Source organism: Mustela erminea, chromosome 6, assembly GCF_009829155.1.
Source record: "Mustela erminea isolate mMusErm1 chromosome 6, mMusErm1.Pri, whole genome shotgun sequence".
In the NCBI taxonomy this organism is placed as follows: domain Eukaryota; kingdom Metazoa; phylum Chordata; class Mammalia; order Carnivora; family Mustelidae; genus Mustela; species Mustela erminea.
Genome location: NC_045619.1, coordinates 89,257,182 through 89,277,835, shown reverse-complemented (window position 1 = coordinate 89,277,835; position 20,654 = coordinate 89,257,182). Strand labels below are relative to the sequence as shown.

The window sequence follows — 20,654 nt, the reverse complement described above, 5'->3', positions numbered from 1 at the left end:
GTGGAAAAATATGCAACTAGAAAAAAATATGTTCTGGCTGTATGTTAAATGAAAAATGTTGCAGGGGCATGTGGGTGACTCGGTCAATTATGTGTCTGCCTTCAGATCAGGTCACGATCCCTGGGTCCTGAGATCAAACCCCACATTGGGCTCCTAGGTCAGCGGGGAGCCTGTTTCTCCCTTTCCCTGGCCTGCCACTTCCCCTGTTTGTGCTCATGTATGTGCGCTCTCTCTCTCTGTCAAAATAAAAAAATGAAATCTTTTTCAAAAATGTAAGTTGCAGAGAAATTTATATAATATGATTGCATTTTATTTATTTGTGAATGGTAGAGGGAAAGGGAGAAAGAGAATCCCAAGCAGGCTCCACACCCAGCATGGAGCTGGATCCGGGGCTTGATCTCACAACCCTGAGATCATGACCTGAGCTGAAACCAGGAGTTGGGCACTTAACCCACTGAGCCACCCAGGTGCCCCAAAAGAGTGGATTATTAAATAGTTTTCCTTTATATATGTTGGTATTTTTTGACTTTTTTAGAAGCATGTGTTTATAATTAAAAGCTAATAAAGAGGGGCCCCTGGGCGGCTCTGCCTTCAGCTCAGGTCATGATCCCAAGGTCCTGGGATTGAGCCCCGCATCAGGCTCTCTGCTCGGCGGGGAGCCTGCTTCTGCCTCTCTCTCTGCCTGCCTCTCTGCCTACTTGTGATCTCTCTCTCCATCAAATAAATAAAATATTTTTAAAAACCCCAAAACTAATAAAGGGACGCCTGGGTGGCTCAATGGGCTAAAGCCTCTGCCTTTGGCTTAGGTTATGATCCCAGCGTCCTGGGATCAAGCCCCACATCTGGCTCTCTGCTTGGCAGGGAGCCTGCTTCCTCCTCTCTCTCTCTGCCTGCCTCTCTGCCTACTTGTGATCTCTCTGTTAAATAAATAAATAAAATATTTTTAAAAAAAACTAATAAAGAAAAAAGTGAATATCAAAATGGGGACAAAGTTGTAAGGATTAAATGAGATAATAAAAATATAAATAAGCTGTTAAATGCTCTACCACTGTTATTCATTACTTATAAATAGTTGGAACCCACTGGATATTTCTGAGCAAAGGCATGAGATTATGGAAGCAATTCTTTAGATCTTTTTAAAAAAGATTTTATTTATTTATTTGTCAGAGAGATAGAGAGCATAAGCAGGGGGAGCAGCAGGCAGAGAGAGAAGCAGGCTTCTTGCTGAGCAAAGTGCGGGACTCCATCCCAGAACCCTGGAATTATAACCTGAGCCAAAGGCAGGTGCTTAACTGACTGAGGCACCCAGTCTTCCCTGGAAGCAATTTTTTTAACTGGAGCAAAAATCATATCACAAAAGATTTGCCATTTTATTTTATTTATTTTAAGATTTTATTCATGAGAGAGAGAGTGCACAAGCAGGGGGAGAGGCAGAAGGAGAGGAAGAAACAGACTCTCTGCTGAGCAGGGAACCCTAGGACCTGGGGTTGCATCCCAGAACTGGGAAACCATGACTTGAGCTGAAGGCAGGCATTTCAACAACTGAGTCACTCAGGCACCCCCCAAATTAGCTATTTTAAAGCATATAGGTTAGTGGTATTAAGTACATTCACAATGTTGTACAACCACCACCTCTATCTAGGTCCAAAACATTTTCATTATCCCCCCAAAAATATCCGACACCCATAAAGCAGTTATTCCCAATTTTCCCTTCCCTCTGGCCCCTGGCAACCACCAACTCGCTTTCTATCTCTATGGATATTTCAGATAAATGGAGTCATACCGTATGTGACATTTTGTATCTGGTTTCCTTCACTTAACACAATGTTTTCAAGATGCATACATTTCTCACCAAGGATAATTATTTCATTTCTTTTCATGGCCATGTGATGTTCCATTGCTTAATGTACCTTGTTTTGTTTATCCATTCAGTGGATGGACATTTGGGTTGTTTCCACCTTCTGGTTATTATAGATAGAATAGTACTGCTATGCACATTCATGTTACAAACATTTGAGTACCTGTTTTCAGTTCTTTTGTTTAAATTCCTAGGAGTGGAATTGTTAAGCCATATGTTAATTCTATGTGTGACTTTTTGAGAAACCACCAAGCTCTTTTCCACACCAGCTGTACCATTTTTATTTTCCAGAGTACAAGGGTTCTAATTTCTCCACGTTATAACTAAGATTTGTTGTTTTTCTTTCTTTCTTTTTTTTTTTTTAAAGATATTATTTATTTACTTGAGAGAGCATAAGAGGGGAAAGGGTCAGAGGGAAAAGCAGACTCCCCACTGAGCAGGGAGCCCAATGTGGGACTAGATCCCAGGACTCCAATATTATGACCTGAGCCAAAGGCTGAGCTACCCAGGCACCCTCCTTTTTTTTTTTTTTTTTTTTTTTTTTTAATGACTATCCTAGTTGATTTGAAGTGGTGTTTTGATTTGCATTTCCTTAATGACTAATGACCTGAGCATCTTTTTATGTACTTGTTGGACATTTGTAAATCTTTTTTTTTTTTAATGTCTATTTAAGTCATTTATCCATTTTTTAAAAATTGGGTTGCTTGTCTTTTTGTTGTTGAGCTCTAAGAGTTCCTTATATACTCTGGATACTAGACCGTTATCAGACATATGAGTTACAAGTATTTTCTCCTATTTTGTAGGTTGTATGAAAGAAATTTTTTTTTAAAGATTTTATTTTATTTTATTTTATTATTTTTTTTTTATTAAAGATTTTATTTATTTATTTGCCAGAGAGAAATCACAAGTAGATGGAGAGGCGGGCAGAGAGAGAGAGAGAGGGAAGCAGGCTCCCTGCCGAGCAGAAAGCCTGATGTGGGACTCGATCCCAGGACCCTGAGATCATGACCCGAGCCGAAGGCAGCGGCTTAACCCACTGAGCCACCCAGGCGCCCTGTATGAAAGAAATTTTAAGACAATTAGTTGGACAACAATGTGTGTAGGAAGGATTCCAGGAGCGATGAAGGGCAGAAAGACCAACTAGGAAACCATTGCAGATCTTTGGGTTATAGTGAACACAGATTAGTAACAATGGGAAATACCTCCAAAAGATTGTGTACCACAAGTGAAATTATGAAAAGTCAGAGTATAATGGTTAAGATTAGCCATCTGTAGAAGAAGCAAATGACCTGCTATAGCTTCAAGAAAGCATAATTCTATCAATATATCTAAAGCTCTAGCAGGCCTAATCACTTAAAGTAGAATGGCTAGAGCCCTAACACAATCAAACTCTAACCTAATCAATTATAACAAAATGGCTGAAGTGAACATAAACAGAATCAGTTATATTAACTTGGCTGGAGCTGAGACTCAATCAATTGAATTGTACCTTGTCTTCACAAAAGAGGGAGATAATCTGCATAGAATTCCCCCTTCCCCACCACCACCACCACCACCACCAACAACAACAAAGTCAGTATTTCCCCAGTGACATTTAGGAAAGAAGATTCCTAGTTTGGCCTACACAGGTATCTTATATATTTATAAAGAAGATGCATGTAGTTCTATTAGTTATTGAAATTATCCAACTTGGGGCACCTGGGTGGCCCAGTGGGTTAAAGCCTCTGCCTTTGGCTCAGGTCATGATCCCAGGGTCCTGGGATTGAGCCCCACATCGGGCTCTCTGCCTGGCAGGAGCCTGCTTCCTCCTCTCTCTCTGCCTGCCTCTCTGCCTGCTTGTGATCTCTGTCAAGTGAATAAAATCTTAAAAAAAATAAAAAAATTTAAAAAAATCCAACTAATTCGCTTGTTCACTAAACAGCCTTCTAATTATAATATTTGACTTGCAAAATTGTCAATTATTTTGATTGGTCAGTAGGTTTGTCTAGGCCACCATAAGGTATATGTGGAACATTAAATCAACCATATGGCTTTTATTTCATGCTCTTTTGAGTTTGGTCAGCATAAATGATTTCTCCTAAGGTGAATTAAATGGACAAAATCAACTTCTCAGCATTCAAACTGAGGCTCAGATCCTCTTAAAGAAGAAAACTCAACAATGTTTCTATCTCTTGTTGCTCTACCGTCAACTCAGGCTTGGAAGGAGTCTTCTTTCATGGACTCAGGAGAGGTAGTGAGAGTTTTTGTTGTTTTGTTTTTACATTCTAGAGTGGAACGAAGACTTAGAAAGTGCTTACATCACCCAGGGCTGCTCATAGTTCAACTAAGTTAGGTGCTAAATGCTCCAACTCCCAGCCCAGGACATGCTCTGCCTCTTGCTAAAGCAATCACTGATGGTTTCTACAGAATGGGAAACAGCACAAACAGGGGGAATTACAGACAGAAGGGTGTCTGCAGCCACAGCTGATGACCTGGAGATACGGGCACATCCCCTCCACAAGATGACTAGTAAGGACACCAAGATTCTTAGATGCCCAGTAGGGGCACTTTCTGACAGTGAAGCAGGTGGTGGGGAGACAAGAGAAGAAGGTAGAATCTTTCTGACCTAATAGCCGTCTGACATTGTCTCTGAAGTATAGGAAATGTCTCCCCAGCATACGACTATGACGACACTTAAGACCACAAAGAGGAAGCTTCCTGGGGCTATCTAGCTGCTGCTTTCATCTAAGAGAATGGGGTGGGAATTCCACTGGATGAAGTCTTAGGACAGCCATCTTGTAATACAGCCCTACCTCTGAATTATTTCATGCCTCTTTCTCAGACCTGGAACCAAAGAGTCAGTTGTACAGAGAGCAACCTTGCTGTATGTGGTGCAGAACTGGATGTGCGGTATGTGGTGCAGAACTTAGCTATGCACGCAGAGGAATCAAATTTTCTCATTTTTTCACAGAACTGAGAAGGGATGGCCTTAGTTGCAGGGATACTTCTTTCATCTCAATAAGGGAGAAGGCCGAGCATATGGAAATATACACAAATAAGACAGTGGATTCAGTATTGGAAAAATAAGACAATCCATTTAGCTGTGTCTATTTTATCAATGAAATGTGAGTCGAGGTCATCTGCTGACAGAGAAGTGGGGGGGAGTGGGTGTTGGAGATTTTCAAAGTGAGAAGGTATGAAACAAGTCTTGAGCAGAGTAGAAATGAGAATTTACCAGGGAAGTGTAGTATTAGGTAATGTTGAGTTTTGGGGTCATAAATTTAAGTGATACTAGTCAGCAAGAATCTGTGATTTCCTCTACCAATATTTAGCTGCCCAGGTATAGATACAGAGAAGCGATATTGTTGGATCTAACCAGAACTGTGTTTTTTTTTTTTTTTTTTTAAATTTCCTTAAATAATCTCTACACTCAACATGGGGCTTGAACTCACAACCCTAGGATCAAGAGTCACATGATCTACAGACTGAGCCAGCCAGGAGCCCCAGAATTTATTGTTTTCCCCTCAGGAAAGTTCAGTGGAGGGAGAAATGGGGCAAGGAAGTGAACAGATTTATAGTTCTAGATATAAGGGGAGGGGGTGGGTTATTTAAAGACTAAAATAAAGGGGAGCCTGGGTGGCTCAGGCAGTTAAGTGTCTGCCTTTGGCTCAAGTCATGATCCCAGGGTCCTGGGATGGAGCCCTGCATCTGGCTTCCTGCTTCACAGGAAGCCTGCTTCTCGCTCTCCCACTCCCCCTGCTTATGCTCCCTCTCTCGCAGTGTCTTTCTCTATCAAATAAATAAATAAATAATCTTAAAAAAGAAGAAGAAGAAAATAAAAAGATAGTATCAATGGTTTAAAGATTATTGAGAGAAAAGAGGTAATTGCGTGGGAGGACAGGTGTTAGGGTGTGAGAAGAAAAGGCAGAAAATAATGAACAGAAGTTAAGGTACTTGGATGTTATGGAGAATTTTATCTGGACTAAATTGTTCTAATATTTTTTTTCTTTTCCAACCATTGGTCTTTCCTTATTTCTTCTTTGCACCTCTTCTCCCACCAGGGAGTAAGAAACAATGAAGTCTGCTTTTCGTTTCTTGTCTGGGTAACTGAGCTGCTGGCTCTCCCCCAATCCTCAATATGGATCTCGCTCTTTTTCTGTTTCTGGAGAAGGAAAGCTGATAGTTGAGGGAAGATGAGGTCAGGAGCACTACACCTTCCTCCTTGTGGGTGTCTCATTCTCTGCCAAGTGATCTCTTTGGGGAAAATATGGCCAGAGGGACAGCAAGCAGGTTATGAGTGTGGTTTTAGCTGCAACCAGAGAGAACACAGACAAGAACTGCTGACAGGGCAAGTATGAGGCCCTGGTGTGGAGATAGGCTTTTTGGAAGAAACTTGAAAAGCAGAAGACTTTGGGAAGGGGCCCAGAGGCATGTGGAAAATTCCACCCTTTATTTGGGGTCTCCATGTGCTATACAGAGGTGAGCCCAGGCTCATCACAGTGAGGAGAGCCCCCTTGTCAGTTTTGGCCAAGTTGGTCACTCCTAGAGACTAAAAGAACCTCAGTAAAGCCCTGTAAGTTTTCCCAGGGTAGGACATCCCAACTTGCCCCAGAGTACTTGGAGGGAGCCATCTACCTGAGAACTTTGATAGGCAACTAGATAGACTCCCTGGGGAGTGGGCCCTGAACCTCCTCACTAAGGCCTACTCTGTGGTCCAGGAAACTTCTTCTCCACCCAAACCTCTTTTAACAACATTGGGGTTCTCATACACTATAACTGGTCAAATCTTATAGGGCTTCCCTCCACAACTGTGCATTTACATATATCGTATCTTCTGCTCAGAATGTTGTCTCCCATTTTTCTCCTAGGAAATCCATATTTTTTTCATCTTTCAAGACTAGTTGAAAGGTTACCTCCTCTCTGAGGCCTTCCAAGGGACAGTTGCTTCTTTTTTTTGTTTCCCCCAAAACTAATTTTTTTTTAAAGATTTTATTTATTTATTTGACAGAGAGAGATCACAAGTAGACAGAGAGGCAGGCAGAGAGACAGAGGGAGGGAAGCAGGCTCCCTGCTGAGCAGAGAGCCCAATGCGGGACTCGATCCCAGGGACCTGAGATCATGACCTGAGCTGAAGGCAGCGGCTTAACCCACTGAGCCACCCAGGTGCCCCCCAAAACTAGTTTTTTAATCTTTTTTAAAAATTTATTATTTATTTACTTGTCAGAGAGGGGGAGAGAGAGAGAGAGAGAGAGAGAAAGAGCACAAGCAGGGGGAGCAGCAGGCTTCCTGCTGAGCAAGGAGCCCGAGATGGGACTTAATCTCAGGACCCTGGGATCATGACCTGAGCCAAAGATAGATGCTTAACTGACTGAGCCACCCAGGCCTCTACTCCCCCAAAACTGATTTATCTATTCTCACATCACTGGCCATATTCACTGACCTGTTTATACTTGTGTCTGCCCCATCAGACTTGTGAGTGCCTAAAGACAAAAGATCACAATTTAATCATCTTGGTATCCTCCAAATTTAGCAATTTGGCAAATACTCTATAAATATTTGTTGATTGAGTGACAGTATTTAAACTCAGAACTGGACACCTTGAGGTATACACAAAAAAGACAAAATATGAAATGCAATCCTTCTTAATAAGTTTACCTATTCATTAACAACAATTTAATGCAATAATTTAATATCTTTAATAATAATATTAGATGTGCCATATATGTGCCATTTAATAATGCTTACTATAGCTCAGGCACTGAGTCACTGAATTAAACACACATACCTGGTTTTAAACTCATTTACTTCTCACAATAACACATAAATATTGCTATTATCCCCCAAATTACTGGGTGGGTAAAATTAGGCTTGGAGAGATTAAAGAACTTGCTTGTGATCTCAAAGTGATCAGAGTATCAGAGTATAGGCATTTCTGACTCCAAAATTCATGCTCTTAAAAAAACTTTTTTTAAGATTTTTTTTCTAAGTTTTTATGTATTTACATAATCTCTACACCCAGTATGGGGCTTGAACTCACAACTCCAAGATCAAAAGTCTCCTGTTTTACCAACCGAGCTAGCCAGGCACCCATCACATTTGTGCTTTTAGCCTTTGTGTTACAGGGCCTGAGTCAAGTTTTGTACAATACAGTTTATACCACCATTATTACAAGGCAATATAATAAAACACAAAATCATATGGTTCAATTTGCAAATAAAACATTTAAATCAGGGGCGCCTGGGTGGCTCAGTGGGTTAAAGCCTCTGCCTTCGGCTCAGGTCATGATCCCGGGGTCCTGGGATCGAGCCCCATGTCAGGCTCTCTGCTCCGCAGGGAGCCTGCTTCCTCCCCTCTCTCTCTCTGCCTGCCTCTCTGCCTACTTGTGATTTCTCTCTCTCTGTCAAATAAATAAAATCTTTAAAAAAAAAATTTAAATCAGGTTATTAATTATTTGATATGTATAAGGAACTGGCAGTCATGGACTTTCCACATAAGTACTGTACGTACATCCTCATCTGATCCCCCACCGTCACTTGTGTTGGGAGCTCTATTCTGCTCATTTAGGAGAATCTGAGGCAGGAGGAGGTTTAAATAAATTGCCTAAACTCACAGTGGTGTGTTGAGCTGACCCTCAAACCCAGATCTCTCTTCTACTCCGTACTGCCTTGGGTTGGTAGGAAGGGCCAAGCAGAGCATTCTGGTGGAGGGGAGTGGCTTGATCAAAGACAAAAAGCTGGAATGAGCAGGATGGCTGTGAGAAGGAGTAAATAGTCAAGCATCTGGTTGATTCAGTGGGTGGAGCCTGTGGCTCTTGGTCTTGGGGTGGTGAGTTTAAGCCCCACGTTGGGCACAGAGTTTACTTAATTAAAAAAAAAAAGTTAAAGGGATGCCTAGGTGGCTCAGTAGGTTAAGCATCTGCCTTCAGCTGAGGTCATGATCCCAGGGTGGTGGAAACAAGTCCCGCTTTGGGCTCCTTGCTCAGCAGGGAGCCTGCTTCTCCCTCTGCCTGCCGCTCCCCCTGGTTGTGCTCTCTCTCACTGTCTGACAAATAAATAAATAAAATCTTGTAAAAAATGTTAAAAAAAAAATAGGCATGTATCAAGTCTCATCCTCCAAGGAGCAGAGGGTGGGGCTTCCTAGCAGTTCTGGCCCTGCAGAGGATTGCAACAGGGTGAGGTGGGGGTAGGGGTTTGGGTTCCTGGAAGGTGACTGAAGCCCAGAAAGCTGGCCCTGTGCCCACTGTGTGGCTAAAGCGGGCCCGCCCAATAGTGCTGGTGGGAGAGCCATGGCCTGAGGGCTAGTTCCTGGAAGTCTGGCTGCCACGCGCCCCCACAAACTGCTGCATCCTAGGCCTGGATGTCTCCCCGAGTCAGGCTGCCCACTGGCTGGCTGCAGTTCTGTTCCAAGTGTCTCTCACATATGAGTGTGGCTTCCAGATAGGTTAGTCTTATTCCCCAAACCCCTGAGGGGCTCTGGCCTCCAGGCTTTGAAGCTCCCGTCTCCTAATAATAATAGACTCACTTTCCTGTAGATTTCTTGTCATCTTCTCAACACCACTAAATAGGTATCATCATCATCATCATCATCATCATCATCTCCATTTTTCAGGTGAGGAGAGAAAGCTCAGAAAGGTTGGGCTACCCAAGCCCACATAGCCAAGAAAGGTTAAGACTCAAGCCTGGGTCTCAAGATGCAGGATCTGGTCCTCCCTCATTCTGCTCTACACCATGCCCATGTCTCTTTTGAGATTTAGAATGAAGCCCCAGGGGTTATTTCTTCTGGGCTACTCTGGACTCATCTGTTAGGCTTCATCCATTTTGGGTTCAGGGCTAGGCTCTGCTAGCAGGGCACAACTCTTAGAAGTCAGAGTCTGGAATCTTCAGTCTTACCTACTCCCTGGACCCTAAGCCCTAAGCAATTTTGGTCTGAGAGTGGGGCTCAGTCTCCCCTCAACTCCTGAGAAAATCCTTTAGGAATTCTTATCGCTGGAAAGCAACTTCCTCAAAGACTTTTTTTAATCCTATCTTTCCCCAAACTAGAAGACAAGGAAAAACGTCAGCAGATGGCTTAGGAGATCTGGCTCCAATACCTGGGCCTCGGTTTACTTTAGTAAGAGGGGCCTCAACTATTCCCAGGTCCCAAACCCCCTCCTCTACCTCCCCCATCCATCCGGGGTAACCGCCGGGCTCTGGTGCCTAGGATAACACCCAGCCCTCCCCTTGCCTCCTGTGGCTGCCTCCCCTTTCCGTCTGTTGAGAGAGGAAGCCAGGGGGTGGCGGGTGCAACCCTGCAGGGCACTGATAAAGGGCCAGGCCTGCCCCCGCCCCCTGGGGCCACTGCGGTCAGACCAGCAGGCAGGCAGACAATGCAGCCATCTCCCTCTGGGACCCACGGCCCTCCCCTGGTTCCACCTCTGCCCACCCCGCCCTACTCGGGAAGCTGGTTGCATAACCCAGTGGGGTGTTTGGCAACATTGCCTGTGGCTTGACCTAATGCTGGTGGTGGTGTGCACATGCGTTGGGGCAGGGTGGGGAGGGTGGATTGATCGAGGTGACAAGTCAGACTTTTGAGAATAGGTGAGCAGCCTGAATGGAGAATGGTGTAACAGTCAAGACATGTTGCCATGTTTTTCTCCACATTTTGTTTGCTACCTTTGCCGAAAGCAGGAGAATCTTGGGATTGGAAAATGTTAGGGATCCTGCGTTGCCAAGCCACAGGCACTATCCAACCCATCCAGGCACCTAATCCCCTGCTAATCATAAATCAGACAAAGGAGACTGAAGAGAGAAGGCTGTTGACTCTGGACATCAGGAATCAGAGAAGAGGAGGCTGAAGGAACCATTCCCACCCCTGAGGGCTATCAAGCATGTTCTGGACTCAGGATGCAGGGTGGGAATGGCAGTCATGGCCTTTTCCTATAGGAGGGGAGTGGGAGAGAGGTGGGAAAGACAATTCTGGCTGGCCAAGCTGCCTCAGTGAAGGCTGTCTGTTCACTTAGTTCACCCTACTTGCTCATGTCTGTCCCCCCGAAATAAGCAGTAACTGCTTCAGACACTTCTGTAAATGCCTATTGCTTACAAGATGAAATATAACCTCTCTAGCTTGACTTTCAAGACTCTTTACAATCTTGCCCCAAACTTCCCGGGCTTATCTTCTACTACTTCCTACCCCCACGCCCCACCCTAGTAGACCCAAAGTATTACCCTATGTTTTATGGCTCTGTGCCTTTATATCTTTGCTTGGAATACCCTTCTTCCTCTCTCTCCCTGGTGAACCCCTAGTCATTCTCCACAGCCCAGATCAATTGTCATCTCCTCTGTGAAGACTTTCCTGAATTTCATCAAGCAGAAATTCAACTTCGTAGCCCTTAATTTTTTTAAGGGCTTCCCGCTGAGGAGGGAGCCCAATGTGGGGCTCTATCTGAGGACCCCAGGATCACGACCTGAGCTGAAGGCAGACGCTTAATGACTGAGCCACCCAGGTGCTCTGGGTGACCTTTATTAGTGTAATTGACCTTTATTAGTGTAATTCCCCAACTAGACTGTGAGTGAGGGCATAGACTATATCTTATCCATCTTTGTGTTCCTGGAGTATAAAACATAGTAGACACTCAATAAATCTTCATTGAATGGATTAATGAATGATGAGGCTTGTGTTATCCACAGTTGTATCTGCCATGCCACAACAGTGCCCTGAGCTGGTAGTTTTCATTCAGTAAATGTTTGTTCACCAGCTGTAACCTGATATCATTATTTAATCAGCCACAAGTGTGACTATCATCACCCCTCATCCCCTCTGAGGGGCCCGAATAAGTATGCCACTGAGAGAGCTATATCTGAATGCCCAGATTCCAGGTATGTGACCTAGATTCATGCCCAGGTCATCAAGAGATTCTGAACCCACAGGTAACATGCCATGAAGCCATGGGTCCCCTCCTGTCCCACAAGGATCATGCATATAGAATCATGATCTCCTGGAATAGAGCCAGAATCCAAAGTGTTTAATCATGGGTGTAGTGTGGGGGTTGATCAACACCCACCTCCTCATCCTCCCCTGACCCCCAGCCTCCCAACCCCCGCACAGACACAAGCTGCCAGGAAGCCATATCAAACTGCCTCTTGAGTTGCTTGGTTGTGTTGCTGGTTGTGGAAGGTCCCAAGGGAGAAATGTAGTGCTGATGTAGGGGTGTAAGGGCGGGGAACACTTGGAGGAGGACTCCCAGCAGCTATTCTTTATGAACTGGGACAGAATATTTTCAGTATCTTAACAGTGAACATAAACTTTTTTTTTTTTTTTTTAGATTTTATTTATTTATTTGAGAGACAGAGATCACAAGTAGTCAGGCAGAGAGAGAGGAGGAAGCAGGTTCCCCGCTGAGCGGAGAGCCCGATGCGGGGCTCGATCCCAGGACCCTGAGACCATGACCCGAGCCGAAGGCAGAGGCTTTAACCCACTGAGCCACCCAGGCACCCCCAGTGAACATGATCTTATCAGAGAATGTTGGTTGGGTGCCAGCTCTGCCTTGGGGTGACACCCATCTGCCTCCCTGTCTTTAATTATTTCCAATAGAACTTGAACTATTATACAAAGAAAAAAATAGAGAAAAAGTTTTAAGCTGCAGCTGTAAGGACTGAAGCTAGACATGGGAAGGACTTTCCTTACAGCTGAGAGCCACTAACGGGAAACTAGAAGGAAACAAGACTCCTGTGGTCTCTGGAGAGAGATCTGTTTGGCCTGGGTCTTGGATTGTGCATTGGAGACCAAGGGATGATGGAGCAACTTCTGGGGGGTACTTCCTGCTCTGAGAAAGAGCTGCTGTGGGTGCTGGGGGATCAACCCGATATCCTAAGACATGTGCTGGCCCGTCCAGAGGATGAGGCTGCCCTGTGTTTGGGATGCCCTGCCTGGAAGAAAGGAGGACAAAGGGCACCCAGGGCCCCCTTTAAGAGAGGTGAATACTGTCGCTGCTGGGTGCCCTGTGCACATCTAACTCCCCTCACACACTGACAACAAACCTGGCCAAGAAAGAGGCCTTTGTCCTAGGACATCTGAGGCTGCTGGGGGAGGGGAGAAGGCTACAGGTGAAAGGACACATCAAAGCAGCCACTGCCCCTCCTCCCCAAAATAGCTCCCCTCCCTCTCTCCCAGACCGGAGGCTTTCCTTAAATAAAAGCAATGCCCTAAAAGCCCACTTGCCTTAACAGCTGGGACATTAGACATTGGGTCCCTATCTTCAGCAGCTATGACTCAGTTTCCCTGTCCCTAAGAGAGTTAGGGGGCAGAAGGAAGGAGGTTAGACTTGTATGAAGTTTAGAGGTCACCTTGGAGTGGGCCACTAGGTTGGATTTCATCCTATGCAAGGGAGAAACGCAGGCCTGGCCGGACTCCTGGTCTCGGAAGGAGGGCTGAGAGGCGCTGGAAGCCATGTGTGCCCCCGCTGGCCGGGAGCAAGGTGGGGGGCGGGGTGTGGGCAGAAACCACACCGGGCTCAAGTTTCCTCTCTTGGCCAGAAGGGGCAGGAGGAGAGGAGGGCCACGGGGAGAGGGGAGGGCTGGAGGAAGGACGGAGAGCTCAGGCCGAGGTCTTCAGAGAGGAGGCTGGTGCGCCACCAGGCGCTCCCCGTGCTCAGGCCGAGCCTCCACACTCGGCGCTCAGAAATGGCCCGGGGGCGGGGCGCGGCCTTCCCCTGTTTCCAGAGGTAGCAGGGATCCTCACCCGGGAGGTGTCAGCGCAGGCCCAGCCTCCCCAGAGACAGCAACGGGAGCCACATCTCTCTCCTCGCCCAGCTCGGACCCTGCCACAGGTGCCTGAGGGGCGGGGTGGGAGGTAGATTTCAGTGGGATCCCACGGGCGAGCTGGGGAGGTGGAAGGGGCAGAGGGAGAAAATGACCAACTTTCCGCACACCCGCAGGAGAACTTGGGCCTTCCCTGGCTGCCCCTGGCTTGGGAATTAGACATCTCTGGGAATTCATCTGGGAGAGAACCTAGATGGCTTATTGAGCACTCTTGAGATTCTTGGGTGAGAGGCTGTATGTAGGTGGGGACCAGACAGTCATCCTCTGAGGCCCCTTTGAGGGGGTGGGGGTGACCCCGAGTAACCCTTCAGCAGGAGGGTGACCCCCCCCAGGGGGGGTAGCCAACAAAATCTTAGGCCTATGGTACCCCCCTTTCCTTTACTCAATTCCATCATGCTGCCCTGACTGGCCAGCTGGGAGGATTTGGGGGAAGGTGAGGAACTGGAGACCCTGGATGCCTGGATGCCTGGATACCTGGATGGGTGAGAAGCTCTGCAGAAGGATGGGATGGTGGGTGCAGAGCTGTTGAGGTCTTGCCTCCTTTGCTCCTTCTGGGCCTGGGCATTTGAGCTCACTAGAACTGACAGGGAGAACAAGGCATCCTACCCCGGTACAGTTCCTTCGGACTGGAAATCTTAGCAGCTGGGAAAGTAGGAGGCTGGGTAGCAGTGGAAGAGAAGAGGGGAGGTAACAGATCTGCTGGGGCTGGGATTCTCTAGTCATTGACCCCCAAATGACTGGCGTTTGGTTTCTAGGACCGAATGAGGATAACAGAAACTTGTTCCTTTCTGCCTTGTTCCCATTCACCTGTTTGAGTTGTGTATGTCCTCAGGAAACTAAATCTCACTCTGATCAACTCTCCTTCTCTCTTCCGGTTTCCTCTGTTCTGTTTCTCTATTTCACCTCTATGTCTCTCTCCCTCTTTGGGGATGGTTTCTAATATTTCTAAATAGCTTGCTCACCTGCCACTTCACACCCCAGGTTTCCCTGATACTTCCCCATCTTTTCACTGCTCCTGTTGACACAGGGAGAGGTGGGTTGACCTACTAAACCTCAGAACAGGATCCCAGAGGCAAGCGCCTTCTCTCGTTCTCTCCATCAAGGCACCCCCACAAATGGTCCTCATCTTGAATTCTTGAATATAAAGCGTGTGTGTCATTCTGTGAGTACTCAGAGACTGTGATAAGAGCTTTCTGGGGAGCACCATCAGATTAAGGATCAGAGTAAGGAGGATGGATTATAGCCTCTGGAGATGGCGCCAGTCCTACCTGGTACATGTTGGTAGGGAGGAAGAGGGCTGTGTGACTTCAAAGTGCAGGTTAAACTGGAAAGTGGGAACTGTTTATTGTAAAGCAAAAGGGACACAGGGAGGCCTGCTCTAGTCTCCCAAGAGCTGTTGTTTCTGCATCCTCTGTGACGTTTCGTTGGAGTCAATTCTGACTACGCCGTCCTCCCTACTCTATATCACTAGCTCCCAGTCCAAGTCACCCAGGCCCCCAGGCCCATCCTTAGAAAGGTAGGCTCCTAAGGTCCAGAGGGGCCTATGCCTGGTGTATAGACCACCAACAACCACTGACTATCTAGGGGAAACCATACTATTCCCTTTTGGCCCGGTGCAAGCTTGCCACTGCCCCAGAGAGGTGGTTGGAACTAGTTGATCTAGAGATTCTCATCAACTCCCTCTTCTCCGACCTCCTGCCTCCCACAGGGACCCTTCTGGATTCTCATTTCCCTGTCCCAAAGGTGCATGAGGAGGGGCTGATATTCTAGTTTTAGAGACCAGGACAGCCTAGAACCCAGCCTAGCCTGGGTCTGAAGCCTGCGTCTGGAGATCATTTGCCAGGCTCTTTTCTGGCTTTGTGTTCTTTCCTGTAAATACATATGGTTGGACTAGTTTAGCATTTTTCAAGGTGGGATGGGCCTCTGGCATCAGAAACACTAGGGCACTTGTTAAAATGCTGCTTGCTGGGTACCCGCACTTATGAATTCAATTCAGTGGGCCTTGGAGGGGCGGGGATACTGACAGGAGCCTGTGATTTTAGAAGTACGACAGGTGAATTCGGTGCATAATCAGGTTTGTGACTCCCTGAGCTAGATGCCGTGTACTGCCTTCTGCAGCATGGAACTTCTCTGGTCCCATCTCCATTTGATGGAAGAGACTGAATGGGGAACTGATTTGACCAAAGTCATGCTTTTGGAAGGCCAGAGAACCTGGTCTCCTGCCTCCTAGGGCAGGATCTTTGCACTGCACCTACGAGTCAGATCCAGGAAGATACAAGGAGGGACAAAGTTGGGGTGGGGTGGGGGGTACGGTGTGAAGGACTATGAGGCAAGAGTCATTGTCCCTGCCCCCTAACCCCCTTCTCCATTCACTTTGCCTTTGGGCAATTTCCTCCCAAACCTGGGTGGGGGAGGGTGGGGTTCCGGTGTTGAAATGGCATCCTGGGCAGACATAAACACCCCACCCACTTTGCCCACGGGCCAAGCTCCTGGGCCTACACCAGCTCCCAGCTCTAGGGATGGCAGTATAACAAAGGGGCAGGGGGCAAGAGCTAGGGAGATCCTCCTTCCAAAAGATAATTTGCAGTCCTTACTAATTTTGGATTAAGTCAAAGAGTGGATTTCGTATTGGATAGCTGTGATAGGCCATCCTTGTAGTGATCTAAGGTCATGCAATTTGAGGTCATCCAGTCCTGGCCTCTGTTCTTTTCTAAGTGTCTCCCTCTCCCAGCCTGCCTGCCTTTACTTATATGGTAGGGGTGGGGTGCTGTGTCTGGCCAGAAGATATTGGGAGGTCCCTGTGATATCTACTTGTCTTCTCTTGTTGAAGGCTGGGGGAGCAGGTGCAGGGAGATGGGTATTAAGGAATAGGGAGGTGGGATGAGGAGAGGGGCAGATAGAAGGGAGAAGATGAAGACAGGGGTGAGGGTTTGCTGAGAACTGTAAGCTGCCCAAGCAGAAAGGGACCTCGAGTTCGACTTCTCCAACTCCCTAGTTTTATAAATGAGGAAACAGAAGCTCAGAGCAGTGTGACAGCTTTGCCCAGCCTCACATGGCTGCTCTGTGGCTGACTGGCAGCTAGAGCCCAGATCAAACATGGGTGGGGGTGCTGAAGGGGACTGTGTTTTTAAGACTCCAAAGAGATACTCCCCCAGAAGAAAAGAGATATCACAGGATGAACTGACTGAGGTGAACCGCCAGGAGAGGCTTGGAGTCTGGAGACTCAGGAGTGGGATGGGAAGGTGTCTGAGAGGCTGCTGCCTGCTAGCAGAGTCGGCTAGTAGACATTCCAGATGTATGCCGGCTCTTTATAGGGTTGAGTCTCAATTTCTGAATGGACCCTATAGAATCTTTGTGAAAATCATTCTCAAACTAATTCTTGTAAAACATCAGTATAGCTCTTGACAGTGCTTAATAAGCTTTTGCTATGGTTGTTGTATGCCCTTAAGAACCTTGGAAGCCTGGTGGTTTGGGTTGGGGTATGGCCAGGATGACCCTGTAGGGCCATAGGACAGAGGTCCAGTGTCTCCAGAGACCATTCCTCCTCTGCTGCCTCCAGCTGATAAACCTCTTATCAGGCTCAAGCAGGGGAGCCCAGAGTCAGGATAGGAGGAGAAGGCAGAACTGCTATCAGCCACCAGGCCTGGGCCGTATCTCAGAGAAGGGGAGGGGCTATCTGCTTGGCTCTTCCCACAACATGCTCCTTGGGGATCCCGAAGTACTTACTCTCAACCTTGGAGGATGAGACAGAGGAGGAAAACTGAGGACCGAGGGGGAAAGCAGGAGTGATCCCTAGAATTGCCCCAGAAAATGGGGGAAAAACAACCCCAGAAGATGTGACTTCTTCCCTGCACGCTGATACAGTTTTGGGGAGCAAGAAGAAGGGGAAAGGGAAGGCACCTTGTCTGAAAAAGTAGGTAAAGACCTACTGGGCTCCCAAAGGACCTGACTACAGCCACAGCAGGTGAGGTGGAGATCACATGGCAGGGAAAGCCTTTGTAGCATAAGGAGTTGGTTGATGAGGACAACAGAGCTGAGGGCATGAAGCCTCTCCTTCTCTCAGCTGAGGCTGCTGGGAGATCTCCATGGAGGCAGGACAAAGTTGCTGGCCCCTAGCGGGACATGCTTTAACCTAGATCTTTTTTTAAACCTCTTTCTCCTTTGACACAGGTTGCTGGGGCCTTTTGGGCTTTGGGGACCCGGGACCAGGCCCTGGCCCAGTAGGATGCCCCCGTGTCCTCCCCAGCAGAGCAGGAACAGGGTGACACAGTTACCCGCTCTGGAGCTGGGTGAGATGGAGTTGACTTGGCAAGAGATCATGTCCATCACTGAGCTGCAGGTGAGCAGGGTCGGGGGCACCTGGGAAAAGGAAGAGCAGAAAAATACAGAGTCTGGCTGGGACCTGAGGCAGGGGGCTGGAGCAAGCAGGGAATGTTCCAGGCACTGGAAAAGGATGGGCTGGAGTAGGAGGGAGATCTGGAAGGAAGACCAGAATATGAAGGGGAAAAGGGTGTGGAAGAGCAGGGGAAAGGAGTGGTGGGGAAGAAAGGATCTGACTGGGAGTATAAGCTCTCTGGGCAGCCACACTGCTCACATCTCTCTATCCCACCTTCTGCCCCGCCTTTCTTTTCTCACCTTCTTCCCTTCTGAACTCCTCTCCTCCAATCCTGCCCATCTTCTTCCCTCATTTCCTCCCCCTGTCTTCAGATGCTGGGCCCCTTTCCCTCAGGTAGCAGAGCGGTAATTCAGGGGCCTGGAGAAGGGGGGGTGGGTCAGACTATGACAGGGTCCTCGCCTCCTGCTAGTTGGACAAAGGGGTGTCTGTTGGTCTAACAATGATGCCTTTGTCCCATCTAGGCTGGAGCATGGTGTCTCCTCCATGTGGGTTGGGGGCCCTGTTTTCCAACATGTTCTCTCCTCCTCTCGGCACCTGGGCAGGGAAAGAGGGACTGAAGAGGAGAGGGTAGAGCTTGTGCTGGCTCCCCAAGGTGCCTCAGCCCCCAGACCTGGCTCTGCCCACTGACCCCACCCCTCTTTTCTCCCCTGTTGCAATGCCTGGGTCCTCAAGATCTGCCCTGAGCCCTCCTCCTGCTCAGCAGCTCCCTCTGCTGGGAACCCAGGGGATGGCCAGGGTCTGAATTTGACCCTTTGACCCTAGATAACCACAGCAGGAAAGGGTTTGGGGAGGGGGCGGTCATCATAGATAACAACTTCTTGTCTTCCTGAAGGAACTAAAGGAAGAAGTGCCACTTCAACCCAATAAGAACTTCTCCTGAGGAGGAGGAGATTCTATATTGTTGCAGCCTTAGATAGTCCTTTCCCAAGTCTGAGTTCAGTGACTTCCATTCCTGTTTAAGCAGCTTTCTGATTGAAATAGCTTCACCACAACCTTACAAGAAGCTTTGAATGATTTTTAGCACTTTTCTGTTCCCCTGTTATCTCACTGTGTCTTTCAGAAGGACCCAGCTTCTTCTGGAGAAAGAGCTGGTTTCTGTCCCTCAGGCTGTCTCCAAAACCTCTTTGTCTTTTCTTGCAGGGCCTAAACGCTCCAAGTGAAACATCATTTGAGGCCCCAGCCCCAGCCCCATATCCTGGGCCCCCACCACCCCCAACTTACTGCCCCTGCTCAATTCACCCAGATGCTGGCTTCGCCCTTCCTCCACCACCTTATGAGCTTCCAGCACCCACATCTCAGGTCCCAGAGCCTTCATACTCCTATGGCAACATGGCCATCCCAGTCTCCAAGCCACTGACCCTCTCGAGCCTGCTCAGTGAGCCCCTCCCAGACCCCTTGGCTCTCCTGGACATTGGTCTGCCAGCGGGGCCCCCCAAGCCCCAAGAAGACCCAGAATCCGACTCAGGATTATCCCTCAACTATAGTGACGCTGAATCTCTTGAGCTGGAGGGGACAGAGGCTGGTCGGCGGCGCAGTGAGTACGTAGAGATGTACCCAGTGGAGTACCCCTATTCACTTATGCCCAACTCTTTGGCCCACCCTAACTATGCCTTGCCACCTGCGGAGAACCCCTTAGCCTTAGAACCCTCTTCAGGCCCGGTGCGGGCCAAGTCCACTGCACGGGGGGAGGCGGGGAGTCGGGATGAGCGTCGGGCCCTGGCTATGAAGATTCCCTTCCCGACGGACAAGATTGTCAACTTGCCGGTAGATGACTTTAACGAGCTGTTGGCACGATACCCACTGACGGAGAGCCAGCTGGCCTTAGTCCGGGACATCCGACGGCGGGGCAAAAACAAGGTGGCCGCCCAGAACTGTCGCAAGAGAAAGTTGGAGACCATTGTGCAGTTGGAGCGGGAACTGGAGCGGCTGGGCAGTGAGCGGGAACGACTTCTCCGGGCCAGAGGGGAGGCTGACAGGACCCTGGAGGTCATGCGCCAACAGCTGACGGAGCTGTACTGTGACATTTTCCAGCACCTGCGGGATGAAGCGGGCAACAGCTACTCCCCTGAAGAGTATGCTCTCCAACAGGCTGCTGATGGGGCCATCTTCCTGGTGCCCCGGGGGACCAAGATGGAGGCCACAGACTAAGCTGGCCCAGAGGGGTGGGACTGGTGATGGAGATTTCCTTTATTCCCTTCTGATAAATGTTCTCCCCAGAAGAAGCTGGGTTCTCCAGACCAGAAGGTGACAATGGGAAACCTGGCATTTGGAGGACCCAAGGTGTATTCAGTAAGGCTTGCCTTGAGACAAGTGTATGAGGGGAGGTTGGAATCTCTTTTCCATGATTCAGCTTCCTAGGTCTCCAACCTCCACCTCTTGTTTGAGCTTTGGTCTATAAAATGCTCTACACAAATAGCCTTCCACTGTGTCTTCCTTCTCAAGAGAGTGATGAAGCTCAGTACTGAGTTTAGTGCTTGTTAGTGGCGGGAAGGGAATCCTGCCAAGCTTGTTTCTTTCCCCAACAACTTTGTATGAGAGATACACAAGAAATTTGGGCTTGAGCAGTGTGATTTACCACCTTTATTTCCTTTTTCAGAGCCCGAGATCATGGGTGATCTGAGGAATC

At 47.9% G+C, this 20,654-nt stretch overlaps 1 protein-coding gene across 4 annotated transcripts; it reads left to right on the top strand.

Annotated features, from left to right (window-relative positions):
- Positions 1–13,352: 13,352 nt before the first annotated feature.
- On the top strand, positions 13,353–20,444 carry NFE2 (nuclear factor, erythroid 2). 4 transcript variants are annotated; one of them, XM_032348456.1, is made up of 4 exons: positions 13,353–13,640; positions 15,341–15,503; positions 17,803–17,971; positions 19,169–20,444. In XM_032348456.1, exons 3-4 carry the CDS (start codon positions 17,858–17,860, stop codon positions 20,174–20,176), a joined length of 1,122 nt encoding a protein of 373 aa, XP_032204347.1. In that variant the 5' UTR covers positions 13,353–13,640; positions 15,341–15,503; positions 17,803–17,857; the 3' UTR covers positions 20,177–20,444. The 4 variants fall into 4 exon arrangements, with proteins under 4 accessions (XP_032204347.1, XP_032204344.1, XP_032204348.1 ...); XM_032348457.1 differs by lacking the exon at positions 13,353–13,640 and adding an exon at positions 13,658–14,794; XM_032348453.1 differs by lacking the exon at positions 15,341–15,503.
- The last annotated feature ends 210 nt before the right edge of the window (positions 20,445–20,654 follow it).

Excerpts from the sequence above, each read along its gene's own strand:
- NFE2 (XM_032348453.1), top strand. The coding sequence starts at position 17,858 with ATGCCCCCGTGTCCTCCCCAGCAGAGCAGGAACAGGGTGACACAGTTA. Across the intron at positions 17,972-19,168 it reads TGTCCATCACTGAGCTGCAG|GGCCTAAACGCTCCAAGTGA; the intron begins GTGAGCAGGGTC and ends CTTTTCTTGCAG.